At 39.8% G+C, this 21534-nt stretch overlaps 2 protein-coding genes across 8 annotated transcripts; one reads left to right on the top strand and one right to left on the bottom strand.

Annotated features, from left to right (window-relative positions):
* Positions 1–477: 477 nt before the first annotated feature.
* Positions 478–17859, top strand: kidins220b (kinase D-interacting substrate 220b). 7 transcript variants are annotated; one of them, XM_057352517.1, is made up of 30 exons: positions 478–650; positions 1927–2083; positions 2187–2285; positions 2684–2782; positions 3452–3550; positions 3695–3793; positions 3982–4080; positions 4154–4351; positions 4712–4810; positions 4938–5036; positions 5295–5393; positions 5491–5668; positions 5882–6046; positions 6242–6421; positions 6564–6729; positions 6858–7009; positions 7179–7468; positions 7879–8019; positions 8792–9029; positions 9348–9436; positions 9848–9992; positions 10093–10255; positions 11307–11485; positions 11591–11811; positions 12561–12683; positions 13929–13961; positions 15100–15237; positions 15327–15425; positions 15738–15968; positions 16058–17859. In XM_057352517.1, exons 2-30 carry the CDS (start codon positions 1952–1954, stop codon positions 17165–17167), a joined length of 5163 nt encoding a protein of 1720 aa, XP_057208500.1. In that variant the 5' UTR covers positions 478–650; positions 1927–1951; the 3' UTR covers positions 17168–17859. The 7 variants fall into 7 exon arrangements, with proteins under 7 accessions (XP_057208500.1, XP_057208501.1, XP_057208498.1 ...); XM_057352518.1 differs by having other exon boundaries at positions 3692–3793; positions 13932–13961; XM_057352515.1 differs by having other exon boundaries at positions 3692–3793.
* Positions 17860–18451: 592 nt separating this feature from the next.
* On the bottom strand, positions 18452–19971 carry id2b (inhibitor of DNA binding 2b). Its single transcript, XM_057352523.1, has 3 exons — positions 19450–19971; positions 19187–19244; positions 18452–18522 (listed from the first exon to the last, which is right to left on the bottom strand). The coding sequence occupies exons 1-2, from the start codon at positions 19786–19788 to the stop codon at positions 19191–19193; spliced, it is 393 nt and encodes a 130-aa protein (XP_057208506.1). The 5' UTR covers positions 19789–19971; the 3' UTR covers positions 18452–18522; positions 19187–19190.
* Positions 19972–21534: the final 1563 nt, after the last annotated feature.

The raw sequence follows: 21534 nt of genomic DNA, 5'->3' as shown, positions 1-21534 counted from the left end.
TGAAATGAAAAACATGGCGTCCCGAGGCCAGACGCCATAAATGTAGTCTATATGACGTCAAAAGATATATGTGTGATTTGTCTTTTTTTGTTACTTTTACACTTTTTATCTACTGTAAGCTATTTGATTTCTTTGAATAGATACACCCAGATTTAAACTTGAGACGTCTGTCACTGTGATTGTATCTTCTTTGTTTCTGCAAGTATCTTGTGACAGGTACCCAACTATCTGTTGATTTAAAGAATATATGATCGTTTATTCAAACCAGCACATAAATTAAATTGGAAAAAAATGATAATTTACTGTTTTTACTGATTTCTTAGACATTGAAATTGCATTTAAATATGCATTCGATTCTCGTTTAAAGATGTTTAAGTGGGGTCTACTTTTTGTAAATTAACATTTCGGAACATAAAATGTACCAATAAATAAAAGTAAATAGAGATCCGAGAAATGTGCGTGACGTCACGCAGTGTGTTGTCAGGGACACACCGGGAAGAAGCAAACAGCTCGAGCTCACTTCAAAATGGCTGTTGTTAAAGATGGTGAATAGGAAGAAAGAAGCGCCATAAATCGAGGTCTGAAAATAAATACTACTCTTTAAACGGACCCCCAGGTCACAGAACATTTCGACGTTTCTCTTTCGTGAGGTACGGTTTGTATTATGGGTTTAAATTGCGTTTGTCGGCTGATGCCGCGTCTGATTGACAGTTCATATGATATTTATCACTCCCGTTTAAACTGCAGTAACGAGCATCAAGCTGTAAGTTACAGTTGATGTGAACATTTACCGCGAATTATGTTTGACTGGTAATGCTGATAATACGCTGCCCGTTGTTGTTTTAATAGCGATGAATTGGCTGGTCTCCAATGGGAGTAAGTCCGTGCATCGACACGCAGACATGTCGACCTTGCAATGAGACACAAGCTGTCTTCTGTTTATTTACAGAGATACATTCTTCAGTATCAAATTAAAATAATATTTACATCGCAAATGTTATTTATATTTATATAACAGTGGGCGTTATAATTATCAATTTTCACAGACTATTAATATTAATTATTGCTGGTTGCTGTTGTTAGGAATAATGTAACGTATACATGCATCACATGCACAGTTAAAACAACATACACACACCTGTATACCTGGGTTGCCTTATATTAATGTTCAAATTTTGTGTGGTTTTTATTAGACCAATTTATCAGTTTTATTTTCAAATCCATGTCAGTCTCGAGAAGGCAGCATATCACAGTCTGCATTTATAAGCATTCAGAGAAAAGCATAATACACAGCAGATGCTTTAGAAAAATACATTTGGTGTTGTGTTTCATAGGCAGGGCAATAAAGAGCTGCTTCGACTGACTGAGCTGCCATATTTTCTTTGTCGTTGTCTGTTTGTCTGTTGCAGCGTTTCTCTGCAAGCCTTGTTTATACAGCCTTCATTAAATGGTAAATAAAATGGCACGTACCGGTGCAAGGTCAAACGTTTTAATGTATTCCTATTCAAAATGAATTTGCATTGATTTATGCTTGGTCTTTGGCCATGCAGGGCGGTGCAGGTGTATTGTTTTCATACATAAAATAAAACTGTTCTGGAATTTAAAAATGTGTCCTGTCTGTGTTCGCTATATTGAATGTGGAGGAATGGGACACACGGTACGAGTTGACTGTTAGGTGTGTCTGTGAAGAGGCTTGAAAAGAATGGATATGTTATGGAGGATCAAAAGCTATCTCTGACATTCAAAGTCCCTTGGCTGTGTGCCTTCTCGCCTTGTGCTGGGAAGAAATGTTCTTATATCACCTGTCACTCAACAATATGATCATTTATTTCTGCAGTGCTTCTCAACGTTTATATCAGACAACAAAGAAACAATTCAAACTTTCATTCAACAGGGTTTTAATAACTCGGTTGCCTCTCTACTCAGGGTGTCCGAGTGTTGAGTGTCAATCATGGATACTACAACCTCCATCAAGATGACCACTCTGGCCATCCAGAATCTCTTCGGCTATGTGGAAGAAGAGAACCTGGCTGCTGTTAAAGCCCATCTCGACAAGTTCAAAGAGGTGGATGGTCGAAGTGATGTAAGTTTTATTTAATGTACATCCATAAAATGTCCAAATTTAAAAGGGTCAGCCGAAATGTTCTTCTCCTATCAAATAAATCTCTATTATGCTTTATTGACAGAATGGACAGACTCCTCTGATGTTGGCTTCTGAGCAGGGCAGTCTTGAGATTGTTCAAGAGCTCATCCGTAGGGGAGCTGATGTCAACTTGGATGATGTGGTGAGAAAACCTTTTTTTTAGCTTCACGAAGAAAATGTCAGACAGTAGCTCTGGTTTCCATTCAAGCACTGCAGATGTTCCAGAGGTGCTTGCTGTGGGTAATCTCATTCAATTAATGACCCAGAAAAAGTGCAGATAGAAGTATGTTTCCACGCTATATTGTTTTTAAATGTGAATAAATAGCACTTTGAGTCAGTGTGGAATCCGACAATTAAATTCCACTGTATTTCTATCAGATATTTTTGTTAAATATTAATATCCTGTAGTGTCCTTAAGGTTTTTCATCCAGTACAGCTACTGCACACCCCATCACTGTTCCCATGGCGACATAAGCTAGTGGTTCACCATAGCGAACATGTTTCCATAGCGACCTGTCTCTCTGTGCTTTTCCCTGATAGGACTGCTGGTCTGCTCTGATCTCTGCAGCCAAGGAGGGGCATGTGGAAGTGGTGAAAGAGCTGCTGGAAAACAGTGCTTATATTGAGCACAGAGACATGGTGAGACGAACATTGCACCAGTCAGTCTACAATGATTAATAATAAAGCACATTTTTTTTATGTCAAAACCCATTTGTTTATTATTTTGTACCTTATCCATACAGTATATACAGCCACAGAAAAAATTAAGAGACCATTTTAAGCACCATTTTCAGGTTTTCTGAATTTACTATTGCTAGGTATGTGTTTTTGGTAAAAATTATTCTTTTTGTTGTATTACGTGAACTACTACCAATATTTCTCCCAAATTATTATTTTTTTCTATTTGCATTAATTTGCTGAAAATTAAAATAGGAGAAACAGATCAAAATAACATAAAAGATGCTCTGTATTTTTTCAGACCTCAAATATCAAAATGTATTTAGGAAAAGTAAAAAAAAAAGTTTTATGTGATAACCTTGGTTTTTATCACAGTTTTCATGTGACTTGTCATGCTGTTAGTCTTTCACATTGCTGTTGGATGACTTTATGTCATTCCTGAGGTTTGATTTTGTTGAAATTCAACAGACACTGGACTGGAATGGCCACAATACACATAGTAATGCTGAATAAAAAAAAAATCAAAATGGTCTCTTTAATTCTTTTCGTGGCTGTATATGTACAGTATATAGTTATATATATATATTATATACATTATATATACACAGTTATATCCTTTGTGTTATGCAGGGGGGTTGGACTGCCCTCACATGGGCTTCATATAAAGGCAGAGTTGAAGTGGCCAGTATCCTGCTGGAGAATGGGGCAAACCCAAACACCACTGGACAGGTAAAGAGCGGAAAAAGAATTGTCCTTTCCAAATATAAAAAGTGCATAATAAAATTATTAGTAAAACTAAATTCACTTAATTAAAATGATACAAATTTAATACATATTCAACTATTGGAATTTAATTTTGTTGTGTTATAGCAGTACAGCGTCTACCCCATTATTTGGGCAGCTGGTAGAGGCCATGCAGAGATTGTCAAACTCTTACTGGAACATGGAGCCAAAGTCAACTGCTCTGATAAGGTGAGCCCTGTGCCTACTTGAATGTGTGTTAAATATAGGATGTATTGACAGATAGATTTCTGAAGCAAGTGCATTTGTGTGAGCATGTTTTTATATTCAGTTTTTACAAACTGAAGCATTTCCGTTTAATAACAAATCATAGCAGAAATAAAGATTTAAATGTCTAATTTGTCATTCTGTACCTTTAGTATGGCACCACCCCACTGATCTGGGCCGCCAGAAAGGGTCATTATGACTCTGTGATGCACCTGTTGGAGAATGGAGCTGATGTTGACCAGGAGGGGGCGGTATGTACTCATCATTTAGCAGCATGAATCAGATGCTCCAGGAATGGTTGTCTTATTGATCTGTCTCACTCAGAACTCCATGACGGCACTAATCGTGGCTGTGAGAGGAGGTTATACAGAGGTGGTTAAAGAGCTTCTGAAGCGAAACCCCAATGTGAACATGACCGATAAGGATGGCAACACAGCCCTGATGATCGCAGCTAAAGAGGGCTACACGGAGATCGTACAAGACCTGCTGGATGCCGGCACATACGTCAACATCCCAGATAGGGTGGGTTGAATTACAAACGATAAATGATTGAGTCTGAAAACCAATGTATAAAGCCCTGTCACACATGCTGTCAATTTAACAGTCACTGTACTGTTGGTCATTTGTTGATAAATCATAGGATGTGTATAATGCTTAATGCATAATAATGATACATTTCTGACATGGGTGTCCACACATTTACTGTACATTTGTGGCACAATTTTTATGAAATCATGTATATGAACATCACTCACTCAGTCTTCATTCCTATTGGTAATTGCTTTGGGTTGCTGTATGTGTCATTTGTGAAATGTGGCCCTTCAGAATCGCCTGTAAATGTTGTATTTTCACTGTGTTTGTGTGTGTGTTTTCAACCTGTAGAGTGGTGATACAGTGCTGATTGGAGCCGTGAGAGGGGGGCATGTTGAGATCGTGAGAGCCTTGCTGCATAAGTATGCAGACATCGACATCAGAGGACAGGTAACATGCTTGCAAAAATACATACGTGATACATCAATACATGACACGTTTTAGACAAGCAACTGATGCTTGATCATCTGTAGTTGGAGGTGTGTAAAAGTTTCACTGTTCTGTTTGTTTGTTACAGGAAAATAAGACTGCTCTATACTGGGCTGTAGAGAAAGGCAATGCAACTATGGTTCGAGACATACTGCAGTGTAACCCCGACACAGAGACCACTACTAAGGTAAAAGAAAGCAAAACTTAAAGGGATAGTTCACATAAAACTTGCTTTTAATGTTGCTGCATACCTGAACGCCTTTATTCTGTGGAACACAGCAGGATATATTAGGCAGTGATGATAGCCGCAGTCACTATTGAATTTTATTAGATATAATGAAAATGTAATTCATATCTTTTGTCTTCTACTGAAATTGGACTGTAATGCCTTCTTTATGAGACATACAATCCTTTTATTGCACTTTGTGCATATTTTTGTGTGTAGGATTCTGAGACTCCACTAATCAAAGCCACCAAGATGAGGAATATAGAAATAGTTGAGCTTCTATTGGACAAAGGTGCCAAAGTGTCTGCAGTGGACAAGGTAAGTCTTTAGTCAGTTGGTAGTGTCATGGATGTAAGGAATCACATGAATAGCATATCTGCTGCATATTAAACCTGAAAGCTCTGTCTGACTCCAGAAAGGGGACACACCTCTTCATATCGCCATACGTGGGCGGAGCCGCAGACTGGCTGAGCTTCTTCTACGTAACCCTAAAGACGGCCGTCTTCTCTACCGGCCCAATAAGGCTGGTGAGACCCCCTACAACATTGACTGTAGCCACCAGAAGAGCATCCTTACCCAGATTTTTGGCGCCCGTAAGTTTTTTTGACTAATTCTGCATCATTGCTCTAAAGTTATCAGAAGTTTGATCTCTGCAATTCAGAACCTAAATAAGTAAGCATATGTTTTAGAATTGTTGGACTCAACAAGGACTTTTTTTTACCACACTCACATCACACCTTCTAACTAGGTTCATATATAATTTATGACCCTTGTAATTTTACTCATCTCTGTGTTGTCCCCTTTAGGACATCTGTCCCCCACAGAGTCAGATGGGGACATGCTTGGCTATGACCTGTACAGCAGCGCTCTCGCAGACATTCTAAGCGAGCCCACCATGCAGCCGCCCATCTGCGTGGGTCTGTACGCCCAGTGGGGCAGCGGCAAGTCCTTCCTGCTCAAGAAACTGGAGGGTGAGCGTCATTTCGAGTCGCGCAGCTTAAACTAGGAAAGTGACCTCAAAAGGATATTTTAAAGCTTTATTTCAGTTCAAGTTTCCTCATGTACAGCAAGCTAGCTATTTTGAAGCATGAGATGTTTAATACGGGTCAATTCACCGCATCTGGCGTATATTCATTGGTGGACAAATCTTCATATTTCTTTCTCAGATGAGATGAAGACATTTGCAGGGCAGCAGGTGGAGCCTCTGTTCCAGTTTTCCTGGTTGGTAGTGTTGTTATCACTCATGCTGTGCAGCTCTGTAGCTCTGGTGCTCGGCTTCACTGTGGATCCCAAGCTGGCTATCGCCACTTCTCTTAGCATCCTAGCACTGCTTTATGTGTTCTTTGGTAAGAAACTGACCTGTTATTCAGTTCTCTATCATGTACGTTAAATAAATGTTGCATAAGCATCTATAGTTATAGTAAAGGTAAATCTTTATATAATACAACATTACAAATGTCAAGGTATAATAAAAACATCTCCACACAGTGGTTGTGTACTTCGGGAGCAGGCGTGAGGGTGAGAACTGGAACTGGGCGTGGGTCATTAGCACCCGTCTGGCACGACATATCGGATACCTTGAGCTTCTACTTAAACTTATGTTCGTCAACCCACCAGAACTGCCTGAACAAACCACCAGAGCTCTGCCTGTCAGGTATTTATGCACCGTTTATTTTTTGTTTTTACATTCTAGTTTTTTTTATTATTGAAACAAAGCAAAAATATTAGACCTGATTTGAATGTAACCCATTCTGACTCTCATCTTAAATGTTCTGTCGTCAGGTTTCTGTTCACAGACTACAACAGGTTGTCCAGCGTGGGTGGCGAGACATCCATGGCAGAAATGATTGCTACTCTCTCAGATGCTTGTGAGAGAGAGTTCGGCTTCTTGGCCACCAGACTTTTCAGAGTCTTCAAAACTGAGGACACTCAAGGTAAAATACTCTTCCTTCATCCATCATGCATCTCTTTTTGACTAAGTGGGCGATTCTTGGACATTTAAGCTAGAAAGTGTAGTTGCTAGGTGGATCGTGTGTTTTTTTAAGAGTCAGGCTGCTAATAAGCCTGTATTTACATTAATGTTGTGGTCCACTCTTCCCCCAGGTAAAAAGAAGTGGAAGAAGACTTGTTGCATCCCATCCTTTGTCATCTTCCTCTTCATCCTGACCTGCTTGATCATGGGCATGGGCCTGCTGGCAGTTTTCAAGGTGGATGGGCAAAATCAGACAGTGAACGCCGTGTTGATTTCCATGGCGAGTGTGGTTGGGTTGGCGCTGTTGCTGAACTGCCGCACCTGGTGGCAGGTGACAGACTCGGTGCTTAATTCTCAGAGGAAGAGGCTGCACAGTGCTGCCAACAAGATGAACAAATTGAAGAGCGAAGGCTTTATGAAGGTTAGTTTCACACTTTTGTTTGTTTTTTGGCGACCCCAGTGGGTTCCAAAAGTCTGGATTGAAAATCTGAGATTCAAAATTAAAATCTAATTTTTGTTGCTGTAATTGGGAAAGCATTGCGTGGAAAAACACAACATGTTCTTTGAATGTAACTTTGAAAGGGTCTGCCAAATGCATCAAATTAATGTAATGTAATTTCTTAGATACTTATCAAATACACAAATACAATTTGAGATATTGATCATTTTAACTTTTGTACGAAAGGTCAGGTTTCTTTGCTTTGTTGAAAGATGTTCTTTGGTAGTCTGGTCCAGAAACATTTTCACTAGTGGTTTTAGACTTTCGGAGTCCACTTACTCTGCTACATACAGTGTAGTCTTAAATACAAGTATTCATATAATTTTGCTCAGGTTTTGAAGAATGAAGTGGAGCTCATGGCTAAGATGGCAAAGGCTATAGATGGCTTCACCCAGAATCAGACACGTCTAGTCGTCATCATCGATGGTCTGGACTCTTGTGAACAGGACAAAGTGTTACAGATGTTAGACACGGTGAGCACTAGTGGACACACATTCCTGTATCTATCATCATGGGCGTCGGAACCATTGTACAGGACCCACCCACTTTTTAAGACCAATGATATTGGACCCACTCACTTTTTTAGCGTCTCTCATCTAGCGCTGACAGAGCACCTTCAGTCAAATCCATCCCACTTGAGGAATGCTTAATAAATTAAACTCTATTTTTACGTTTTAGCTACAGCATTGACTTCTACGCTTCCGCGTCCTCATTATACATACAATAACTTTCACTTCACTTTCATAATAATAGAGTGCAAATGATCAAATTAATTAAAATTATTAAATGGATGCCAACTAATTGTGACAATAAAGACCTCCATACTACCCCTAACCTTACCATACACTTTATTATTAAACACCTGTTAGCCAATTTTCAAACATTTTCTTCATTTTTATGAAAATAAATGCCTTTATGGTCTGATATGATGTGAAAATATAAAGAAGAGTGAGTTTGGCAAAAGGTGGATTCGAACCTGCGTCAATAATACCATCAAAACTACTACTCATGCGTTTTCTCACTACACCACTGAAGCTGCTGGCAACCCAGTGCTGTTTTTATGCAAGGTTTTTATGGGGGAGGACCCACCCATATTTTTTGTACCGACGCCCATGTCTATCAATATCAGTTGCTTTTCGTCCAGTTACATTTTATATTACAACATCACAAATGAAACAGTGTCTGTCTCCTTTAAGACATTGATGTTTAGAATTTAAATTCTGTTGTAATTGCCCTTTCAATCAGGTGAGAGTGCTGTTTTCCAAGGGTCCCTTCATCTCTGTCTTTGCAAGTGACCCTCACATCATCATCAAAGCTATAAACCAGAACCTCAACAGTGTGCTGCGTGACTCCAACATCAACGGCCACGATTACATGCGCAACATCGTCCACCTGCCCGTGTTCCTCAACAGCCGTGGCCTCAGCAGCGCAAAGAAAATGTGTGCCCCAGGTCCAGCTAACGGAGAAACGGGCAACTCTGAGGGTTTGTGAAATCTACAGTACACCGCACAGTCTGGCAGTCTCATAAAGGAAATATTACAATGTTGATGATAAGTGTGCTTTTTGTGATTGGCTCAGGTTCCATCTGGTAGACACTTACACTGAGAATAACTCTTATTTAGGGCTTTACAGATACCTCAGTTAAATGTGGTCGGAGTATCATTTGGAATCACATTTTTGGATAACATTGTAAATAGTAAAACATCAACCAAATTTCATGTGCCATGTTTAAAATTTCCGATAAACGTAAAGTACATTTCTTGAGAGTAGTAATGTCTTTTCTTATCGTTTTTTGCTCTAGGCTGGCATGAAGAGTTGGACAGAAAATTGTCCCAGAACAGCTTGGGTGAACAGACTAAGTTTGGCAGTAAGACTACTCTAAACCGCAGGGTAAGCTTATAAAAATACTGCTTTGTTTGAATGAACCTGTTAAATCCAAATGTCTGCTGAAGGGCAGTAAATCGAAGCATTGGATTGCACACAGTGTGCTGCATGTGTCATGTTAATAATAACATAATAAAAGATTTTGTCTGACTCTGCAGATTCAACTTTTTCTAATGTAGCCGCTATCAGGCCGTCCTATTCACTCATTTGATTCAGTCTTTAGTTTAAACATCTTGGTTTTCATTTTGTCTGACTGTAATCCAATATTACAATAATGTAATATCATGTTCTACCATATGATGTGGTAATATCACAACATTTCTCCAGTGACATTTTCCTTCCTTTTATTAAGGTAATGGCATTGATTTAGTCAGTAATAAACTGGATTTAAATGTAACCTAGCTCATCTCCTCTCAGGATACTTACCGGCGCAGACAGATGCAGAGATCAGTCACGCGTCAGATGTCATTCGACCTCACTAAACTTCTCGTCACTGAGGACTGGTTCAGTGACATCAGCCCCCAGACAATGAGGCGACTGCTTAACATTGTGTCCGTCACAGGTCAGCATTAAATCTTTAAGGGTGCTCAAAATGAGGTCATCACTATAATGAAATATGGTGTTTCAGAAATAACGCCATTCAATGACACCCTCTTGTTTAGGTCGCTTGTTAAGGGCCAATCAGATAAGTTTTAACTGGGACCGTCTCGCATCCTGGATCAACCTGACTGAGCAGTGGCCGTATCGTACATCCTGGCTCATACTGTATTTAGAGGAGACCGATGGCATTCCAGATCAGACCACTCTTAAAACAATTTATGAAAGGTAAGATATCTGTCATCACACGATGCTGTGGATTAGAAATGTAGAGATGCAGTATAATTCAATTAAACATTTTAATAAATAGTTTTGACCATGGCAAGACATTACACAGTTGTTTTGGTTAAGTAGCTAGAATATTGTGTATCTCAAATAAAACTTCTGATTCTTTTTTTTATGTTTTGTCAATATAAACGGTTATGCAAACACTTTTTTGGACCGTTTGATTGTTACATTTCTTTGTGTGTAGTTTTTTAGATAGCCCATTAGGGTCGGACAGAAAAATGCGTCCTTTGGGAAACTTCCTGGAAACAAATAATGGGAGGCCACAGAATTTCAAATGAAGCCAAAGAAAGCAGGCTCAGATCATTAGATAGGCTTCCCAATGGTGATTAGTCCGATTATGCTATTCATGCAAGACATTCTCATTGCACAAATATAGTCATTTCATCAGAGCTCAAATTCTACTGTTTCAATGTTGTTTACTTCTTTACACATGTAAAGAAAGAACCATCTCGTGTACAATTTCATTGTGAGGTCCTTGTCGTACCCAAACATTAAGATGAAATGTGTTCACAGCATGGGCGTATTCTTACATTTTGAGGGGTTTATAGAGCGTTTTTGAAAACCCTTAGGTCTGATTAAGTGGAAACACATGAAGTTTGTGGTTTTATGAAGAGGTTTGTTCTCCAAAACATCAGTAATATTGCTGGATTTTGTTGACACTGGCCGTCCACATGTTCCTTCCACTCTCAACGCTGTCCGTAGCCCAGTAACACGAACCGAAATGAAGATATTGTACTGCTCATGCTGAGTTATATCAGCATCATTTTCCGTTTGAATAAAACCATCATGTCTTTGTTTCATCTGGCAAAGATTCATTTATTTTATGCCAGGCTATGTCAAAAATAAGCCTTTTTCACAAAACATGCATTGTTTGAGTAAAAATGTCTGCTTCACATTTGCAAGATTTGTAACCTTCACCAACCTTAAAATATGATGTAGTATTTATTGTCTCTTGTTGCTCATATTGTACCTTTCATGTATTGCCTGACAGAATCTCCAAGAATATTCCAACTACTAAAGATGTGGAGCCATTGCTGGAGATAGATGGAGATGCTCGGAGCTTTGAGGTCTTCCTCTCGTCTCGTACACCAGTGCTAACAGCTCGAGACATCCGCATGTTCCTCCCCTGCACTGTTAATATAGATCCCAAACTCCGAGAGATTATTGCAGGTCTGTATTTTTATATATTTTTAAATGATTTGTGTCGAAAATGCCATGTAATTTGAAATAAAACAGATTTATTTCACGATTTTTGTTCTTTGTTTTCTTTCTCAGATGTGCGTGCTGCGAGGGAGCAGGTGAACATGGGTGGTGTCACCTATCCCACACTGCCCTTGCAAGAGGGCCGGCCAGTATCAGTCTACAGCCAGCAGTCCTCAGCCTGCTCCCCCACTGCCTCCTACAACGGCCCGTATAACCTGCCGGGCGTCTCTCCTCAGCCCCACAGTGCCTATTTCAGCGGCATGGCTGGGCCGCAACACCCGTTCTATAACAGAGTGAGTGATAATGCACAAAAGATAGCTAGATAGCGATTGTAAGTTTCGATTACATTCTCTTTGTCAGGTTGAAGGAGAATCAGAAATGATGTATTTGTTTTAATCCAGTGTTCTATTATTCTATTATTATTCAGAGCTTTATTTAGCAGCTCATGGTACACTTGGGTCCATTTTAAACTGATAAATAGTGTCAAGTGTAGATTGATGGCTCGGCTGTGGTTTAGACTGAACTTTCCTCAGGGAGCTTTACCAGGCAAGTCGACTTGTTTAATCTATGAGGCAAGTCCCCTGATCACACACCACCACCACCCACCCCCCCCCCCCCAAGTATTCCAGCCCCGGTGCCGAACATTTTCCACATGCTATTTTTTATTCATCTCCCTGTGCTTGTGTTCCAGTTATTGTTTTTCTTCATTTTATTGTCATTTTTAATGATTTGTGTTCAGCCTTGGTTTCTCGTTTTAAACCCCCTGATGTAACAAAAGGAGGTGTTAGTGTGGGAATACTACACAATGCATGCTGTATCCCACCTAATGAACATTTATTCTGAGGTTTTGTGCATGTTAAAGAGAGAATGCATCTGTGTGTGTGTGTGTGTGTGTGTGAGAGAGAGAGAGAGAGAGAGAGAGAGGAGAAGAAGTGAATGAATGACACCTCATTATTTCACAGATTTGCATTTAAGTGTTTGTGCTTTTCTGTTATATTTTTCATTTCTTACATTTTTGTTTCCTTCACACTTGGTCTGCCAGCCATATTTCCCCCAACATCTTTACCAGCTGCCACGGCACTACCCTGGCAGCTCCATCCCTGCTCATGTTCTTCCACGTCCCTTCATTAAACCCGGCTATCCCAGGGATCCTAGCAGTGGACTCGTAAGTACTAGCCACGAACAGTAGTTTTTAGACTGTGGTTTAGAATCTTAGAATTAGTGTTAGATATTCTTGTTAAGGTTTCAGCTGATGAACCAATTTTGTTTCACGCTTAATGTATCCGTGTTTTTGCCCTGGAAATGTTTCCAATGTTTTTACTTATTTAATGTTGGTCCACATACAACCTAGTGAGCTGTCTCTCTGCCTATATAAGCGGCTGTCTTCTAAGTCAGCATCTTAACTATGACAAATGACTGACTAGGAACCTTCTGCATAGATCACAAATCTGCCACACAGATAGCAGCAACATGCATAGCAAATACATATTACATATTAGACTGACATATTACAAAAAAAAGTAGTTATTATTAAAGGAATAGTTCACCCATAAACGAAAATTCTGTCATCATTTCACCCTCAGATTGTTCCAAACCTTGGTTCTGCTAAACACAAAGGAAGATATTTGGAAGTATGTTAGTAGCCTAACAGATCTCATCCCCCATTGACTGCCATAATGTTTATTTCCCCTGGTATGGCAGTAAATGAGGGATGAGATCTGTTTGATTACTGACATTCTTCCAAATATCTTCCTTTGTGTTTAGCAAAACAAAAGCCATTCTTACAAATGTCTTCCTTTGTGCTTAGCAAAACAAAGACATTTATACCATTTTGGAACAAGGGTAAGGAAATGATGACAGATTTTTCATTTTTGGGTGGACTATCCCTTTATTTATCAATTTTCTTCACTATGGAATTTCTCTCTTTCATTTCTTTTCATATACAACCATCATGATTTTTCGTTGAAATTGGTTCATTGCATTCTGGGATTGCTTTCTCTTGAGTTATCCAATGCTGCTTTAGAACTATAGATACAACAGTCTTAACATTTACGAGTGCTCCTGCAATGCCTTCAAATGCTTCCTCTGTAGGCAGCTCACTAGGATTTGGAGGAGATCAACAGTCTAATGATAGAATGCTTCTCTGAGTGTAATATGTGACAGCTTTTGGTACATTTACTGTAAACTCCTTTTGTGTGAGAACAGTGACAACTTAACAAACTTGCACTGCTCTAGTGACGTCAGTCATCAGCTTCCTTACAAGCTTTTCCACCTGTTCCCGAATGCCACAGAGAAAGACTCATCTGCTCCTTGTGTAAACTCTTTCTCCATCTTTCATCAACATGACTTGAATTGTGGTTCCCTCACGATTTCCACCTCCTTTGTCTCTCCTATCCTCTCTCTCCTCAAGCAGGGTAAAGTACCGTCTTTGAAAAAGAAGCAGGTACTAAATCCTTCAGACTCGGCTTAAACTCTGCTGATGCTGCCCCTTCCACGCCTTCACAAACACAATAACATAATCTGAAGCCCCAACACTCACACTCAAGCATGCACAGTGGGACAAAATATTTTCGCACACCCACAGTGGAGAAGGAGTTTTGAAGTCAACAGTAAATGTTATGTGGTTAACTGTATGGATTTGTACTTAGAGCTGAATGGGGTTCACTTTAGATCATTTTGGATCAAAAAGTCATTTTTATGTGTGCTTCATCTTTTATTTGTGTACAGACAAGTATAACTGCATACATGAAGCATAATTTATTAATCATTATTAATAATGTACCTAGTTGTATATTATAATAATAATTATTATATTAATTATCATCTTTAAATAATATACATATTTCACATATCAAACTTGACTTCTGCTCCTTTCCCAGAATTCTCTCTGTCCCCTCTCACAAAAAGAATCTTTCAGTCTCTCTTCTCATGAACTACTATAGATTCTTCTCTTTGTTTCTATACCCTTTAAGTTGTAGTGATGACGTTGTTTCAATGTTGCCTGTTTAAGCAAAAGCCATTGAAATAATGAGCCTCTCACACAGTGTGGCCTGGATGCTAAACTTTGTGAAGATTCTATCAGACCTGATCGAAAACTTTTAAAAGTATAGAACCCAGGTGCCACTTTTGCTTAATGGAGGACTGTATATATAGTCCATGTAGTGTAGGTCATCATTTTTGGTTTTGTTATAATTAGACATAGCTATCTGAAAGCAACGTAACACTTAATGTTACGTGTTACGATTGTGGATGCAACACCCCAGCACTAACAAACTATTTTATTCCTTTATTCCTTTTTCTTAGCAGTGTGTAGCCATATGTCATGATACTGCACTAATATAGGCCTCTTCAAAATCATAGCAATACTTTGCATACTTTCTTCTGCAGTCCTGGCTTTCTTTGAGTTCCTCCTTAAATTTTAATTCAAAGCCTTTTCCAACATCTTGGTTAGTTTTGCTCTTCTAACAATCCGCATGGTATTTGAAATCCCTTGTGATAGCACACTGAAGGCTGATTTTATACTTAAAGTTATATTATGATAGTTTAGTGGCTTTAATAGGTTTTTGTGTTGTGTGTATCAGGGCTCTGCCTCGGTGGTGTCAGGCACCCCATCCATTCTTCTCAGCTCACTGAGCACAGACGTTGTGTGTGAACGTGTCAGACTTATCGATGGCATTGACCAAAGCATGCTGCCTCAGTATAGTGCCACTATTAAGAAGGTAAGATGTGTACCTGCATATGTGTTTGTTAATAAAGAACTTATTCAAGTCTATTGTTTGCACTATATTCATATTTTGTGATTTCTCAGGCTAACATAAACGGCCGAGTTCTGTCTCAATGCGTCCTTGATGAGCTGAAGAAAGAAATGAACATGAATTTTGGAGATTGGCAGCTTTTCAGAACAACAGTAAGTATTTATTCCAGAGTTTTGTCAGCACATACTTTTCTAAGCTATTTAGTTGTTCACGAAACTTAGTAAGTTGAAAAAAAATGAAATTACATGACCACAGCTTTTGGATTTAGTTCAGAAATGCTGTTTGTGTTTTTCGCTTTCAAAATTGAATTCCACTGAAACTTGAATGTTCTAACAGATGTCATAATATTTTGGAAGTGTGTGCAAATAGCCACTGCCAAATTATTTCTTATATTAGCGTCCCAATAATTCTAGTGCTAAACACAAACTGCCAGATACTGGTGTAATGGAGATGATGATGTGCAGGTGATGGAGCTCCGTCATATTGAGGGCCAAGTCCAGCATGAGGAGGCTCCCAGTGAGCAGGGCAGCAGTATGGTTGGGCACGTGGAGACTAGCAGGCACGCTGGAGCGCCAGCTAACGGAGGAGTCGTTAACACGGACACCTCACCCATGTACAACTTTAACATCAGCTTTGAGGATCTCAGTAACGTGGGCTTGGATGAGCCTCCTAGGTACCCCAACCCCCCCTGGATGGTAAGGATCTTTTTTCAAGCGTCCTTTTTTATTTTAAGCACTTATTTGTTTATAACAACATGTATTCCGATATCTCCCGCCCTCTGTAGGCCACTACCCACCGTACACCTAGCATGTCCAGCCTCAACTCTCAAGAGTCCTCTAATGACATTTGCAAGCTGACTGACAAGCAGCAGGCTGAGTATCACAACGCCTACCAGGAATACATCGCCTCAATGGCGCAACTTGAGTTAGGCAGTGGAATGGACAAGAATGCTCATTCTGAAGACAAGCGGAAGGATGGAGGCGACCAGGATGCGCGCAAAACCGCTTCGAAACGAGTAAGCGGCAAGTCTGCAACGGATAACACCGACTACACTGCAGGAGACACGGTCACTTTAGATCCCATAACAGAAGAGGATGAAAAGGTTGATCATGGAATATCAAAGTCCCTACTGGGACGCAAGACGTCTTGTGAGAAGGTGGGTCTCTTCCAAGGTGCTGACCTGAAGCTGAAGGCTGCTGGTGGTTTACGCTACCAGAAACTGACCAGTGATGACGAAGAGTCCGAGGAGTCTGACAATGCTCCACTTCTCAAGGATGGAAAGAAACCTGAATCTAAAGCATCTGATGCTGGAGATCGATCGTTGGGCAAGGGTAAGGATTACCTTTCAGATAAGAAGGATTCCTCTGACTCGGGTGTACGTTCCAACGAAAGCTCACCCAACCATTCTCTGCAAGACGAAGAGGCTGACCTGTCGCAGTCTGAGAGGGCTAACCTGATCGAGCTGGATGAGGAGAATTCGGCCCCAAAGAGAGGACTGCCCAATAGTCTGAGCGGCCTCCAAGACCCAGCTATCGCCCGCATGTCCATCTGCTCCGAGGACCAGTGCAGTCTTCTGGCCAGCAGCCCTGAGGAGAGCTGGCCTTCCTCCAAGAGCTACAACCTCAACCGGACACCCAGCAACACCACCCTCAATAACAACACAAATGCCCAACAAGGAAACAACCTTCGGCAGCCCACAGATAGCTCCAATACCACCTCCACGACCACCGGCAGTGATGTCATCATAGCTCCTGGCTCCAGCACCACCACCCAGAATGAGAATGTCCGTGTGGTGCACCTGAAGAGGGGGCTCAACCCTGGAGATCCACCTGAGATCGTCAAAGTGTCCTCTGACACTGTCACTTTTGGAGAGGAGCGAGAGAGCATCCTGTAGGCAACGTCTTGATCTGTTCGTGTTTGGTCTTAGACGGTTAATATGATCTATTGTGGTGTTCACGCATGTTTGGTGTAATGGTGATTAATTGTGACACTTATAAATGTTAAGTGTAGTTAATGTATTTTTCATTCACATTTCTTCTACAATCCATCAGCTTATACACTAGTTTCTTATAGAGCTGTTTCCATACAGAATGTTCAATTAAATATGCATGCCAGCCTTTCTAAATATAGATGTCTGAACAAACTTAACAATTGCTATTAAGTGTTTTGCAATCGCAGCTGTGAGAAAAGTTTCAATAGGGTCTCCCAAAGGATAAGATCACAGTACCTTTGTCACAAAAAACAGCATAATTAAAGCAAACAGTACCAAACTTTGTGTAAGCCCATTATAAAGTATTAATATGAGCATTTTTCATTCAGCCATCATAAATGTGTCTTGGAAATGTGCTGTATTGAATTGTTTATTGCACGCTTGAACACTTTCAATGTGCAGTAGTAACAGTAGTATATAAGCAGTGATAAGCATGGGTCAAACTGCAGTGAGTATTGAATTAGTAGGTAGGCTACTGCATGCCATGTGATGACATCAGTCTTTAGCAGTTTACTGTATTGTTGACCACTGACTGTAAAGGTAAAACGTGTTTGTGATGTTTGCTTGCAGCATGAAATAAACCTATATTGACAGTACTTCTTGAGTCTTTGTTTGAAAGAAAAAACGTGATTGAAATAAACATTTTACTGTTTTGTACAGACGGAAAGCAGTGTTCCCGAGAGACTGAACAAACTTATTTTAGTACCGTGAATTACAGATGGGTGGCACCAGTAGCTCGTGCATTACAATTATATGCGATCCAACACCCTGAACCTCTTAAAATACAAACTTTATAACAAGCAGCTCTACAGCCATTGTAGGGAGTTAATAAGCTTTATATATTTGCAAAAAAGCATTTTCAACTATACATCGCTGTTGCATTTAATTATAAAAGTGCCATTTACGTCATAATTATAAAACGTCTGTAATATTATAAACATCACAATAACAATAATACATTTAAACAGTGTCCTCAGTCTTTGCCGAACCGTATTAGTAAAATGCGAATTCGTTTTGCGCATTTTGACGACAACACAAGCAAAAAATCCTGCTTTTTGAGATTTCTTGCTCACTTCTCATTTACATTATCCAGTCTTTTTAATCTTCCTTTGGAAGAAAGAATAGGAAAGTCCGTAGTTGACTCAGAATCTTTTCATGTCCATTTGTGGGAGATCCTTGTCACTCAAGACGAAGTCCAGGCGAATGACACGGGAAACAAAACACAAAAAGGTCCTGTTTTTGCTCCATGACCGAAACACCTGAGAGAGAGAGAGAGAGAGAGAGAGAGAGAGAGAGAGAGAGAGAGAGAGAGAGAGAGAGAGAGAGAGAGAGAGAGAGAGAGAGAGAGAGAGAGAGAGAGAGAGAGAGAGAGAGAGAGAGAGAGAGAGAGAGAGAGAGAGAGGAAGAGAGAGAGAGAGAGAGAGAGAGAGAGAGAGAGAGAGAGAGAGAGAGAGAGAGGTGTTTAAAGGAGGCAAAAGGACACAGATCCGGACAGACTGGCGCCAGGGAGGAAGCCGCAGCACTTTTTTCGGACTTTTAACCAAACACTCCATCACTTGTGAAATACCAGGCAACCCCATACATCTCCAGATGGACTGCTGTACGCTGGGCATCTGATTATAGCAATGTGACGTTTGTTAATATGTTAACAAACATTGTACATTATAAAATGTTCTATATGGTTAATAAGAAGGATTTTCTATTAAAAGTAAAACTAACTATTTGATAATTCTATTAGGAATTCTACAACAAAATTATGCACAGTTTGAACCATTTTTATTTTGATGGTATACAGCATCAGCATTCATTATGTACAGGTGCGCGCGACTGGCAAACAAACCAGATGTCCCACGTGCAAAAGTTTAACTTTGTTTACTTTACGTTTAACCATCGAGTTCATTCAATATACGGCATCGGACTTACCATTTCAACGAGATAGGACTATATCATCTGAGTTGATCTCTCTTTGAGGGTTACTGGGCTGTAAATTAACAGAGGCAAACAATTATTGTTCATTTATGTGACATATGATATACATCGGTTTACTTATATCATTTCTTTACACGTTGCTTATATTTGAAATGCTGTTTTTCATTATTCCATATTAATAAAAATTTAAGAACGTAACCATCGCATTACAGCGTATAGCTACGCTAACGTTACATGTTACACAAACTTTGCGTTACCTGTAAAGAGATGATGCTGATATCGGCGCCAAGTGACTTCACCGTCTTTTTTGGAGTGCTCTGTCCGATCCGGAGCTGTTGTTGCGGGTTCTGGTCCAGTGTGATCTGAAGATCCAAAATATAATCTATGACATGCTGCAGGATCTCCATTTTACTCACGCTCCTGTTCTGCGGTAAACTCGGCACGAGCTCTTTCAACCTGCTGTAGCAGTCATTCATGTTGTACAGTAGACTGAGTGGATCGTCCAGTGAGGTCTTGCTCCGTGAGATGCCAACATTATGTTCCGATAAATGAAAAGCAGGTTTCCTTAAGGACCGCACCGGATTGACTGCCTTCATAGTGGATACTAATGTTACATATAATTGTGCTGCATGCAGTTTCTCCACAGCTCTGTGCTAGAAGCTTGTTGTCAACGCGGTTATATAGCAACCGAGCTGGGTTTGTTATAAGGGATAAAGAATTAAGCGGATTGGTCAACGAAGCGACGTCACTCTGTGAAGAAGGGCATCAGCATTGGCCAAACTTTCAGCACGTGAGGAACCTCCCACATCCTCTGCGTTTTTCCTCGTTCACGGGAAAATCTGAGCAACTGCGTGCAAAGACAAATAACAGAGAACATCGTTTTCGTTATCATATTCTTTTGTTTAAGCGTTCTGCTTTAGCAAGTAACATAAAATCATACTACAGATGTATATTTTGTTGCGTTTGTGTCGATTCAAATGACAACTGACCTTATAAAGTCAATATATTGGGTGCTTTTCAATACCAATTGCGTGTTAGTATGCAGTGTGCTTACAACAAGCCAAGAGTAAAAACAGAAAGTGACCACAAGCAAGAGTAAAAACATAGAACTTGATATTATGAAGTGACCACGCGCTCCTGAGTGAAGATCGCGACTCTCTGGCGCCAGGTCGTGACGTCATCGAATCATAGCAACTCGGAGCTTGTACTTCAGGCGCTGCGCGGCCGCTTACCTTCGTCGACTTTGAACGATATGTGCATGTAAATACTCAAGTGCGCTGCTCCAGTTAAAAACTAAAATAGTTACTTTTCCATCGATGTTCCTGCCTGTGCGCACCTGCAGCCTGTTTTTCCTTCTAGTCTCTGTTCTGTCTTTGTTAATTGTCACCTCATACAAATCAGTCAGTTTACTTGGCTTAAGCAGATGCTGTTCATCCAAAGTAATTGACACTTCGCAGGTCCAGCCCTGCTCAAGCCACTGGGTCAAGTGCATTGCTTAGGAATTACAATCCCGATAAAGCAGGATCAGCAGACTTTGTCTAGTCCCTGGGTCACCCCTACCTGACACTAAACATGCAACCATTGTTTTAGCAGTGCAGTCTTTAAAACAACTTTAAGCCTACCGTAAAAAATGAAATGTCAAATATTCGAGTATGGGTCGAGTGGGAAATGTTTACCAGATTTATTACGCAAGGGAAAAGTCTGTGAGCCATCACAATGTACCAGTATCTTAAAAATACACAGCAGGGAATATTTTTTGACCTTTTCCTACAGAGACCAATACTGGTGCAAACAAATGAATGTGTCTACCCAGTTAACAATTTTACGTTATAAAAACGTTCCCGTAACGTTTCAATTCGTTTTTTTAACGTTTATGTTTCAACATTCTTAGAACGTTCAAAACGTCCAGGTTTTTAGACGTTGTATTAACGTCATTGTTTGGTTATAAGAACGTTATTCAAAACGTTTTTAGAACGGTTCAGTCTGTTGTTATATTAATGTTCTAAGAACGTTTTTTAAAACCTTATTAAAAGTTCCATTTGGCATTATATTATTGTTTTAAGAACGTTTTCCTAACTTTCACAGTAAGTTATAAAAACAATAGCCTTTGTTTTTAATGTTCTTAATGTTCCAGTTTTTTAGACGTTGTTTTAAACTAATTGTTTGGTTATAAGAACGTTATTAAAAGAGTTTTTAGAACGTTCCGCTAACAATGCAATTATAACGTTTGTGATGCTAACGTTTTAAGAACGTTACAACGCAATGGTAACGTTTTCAATGATAATGTTTTTATAATGTTCAGCCATCAATGCAATTATTACGTTTGTGATGCTAACGTTTTA

The sequence above is a fragment of the Triplophysa rosa genome, linkage group LG15 (assembly GCF_024868665.1).
Source record: "Triplophysa rosa linkage group LG15, Trosa_1v2, whole genome shotgun sequence".
Taxonomy (NCBI): Eukaryota; Metazoa; Chordata; class Actinopteri; order Cypriniformes; family Nemacheilidae; genus Triplophysa; species Triplophysa rosa.
Note: the sequence above shows the minus strand (reverse complement) of the source record. Positions and strands in the feature narration are given on the sequence as shown.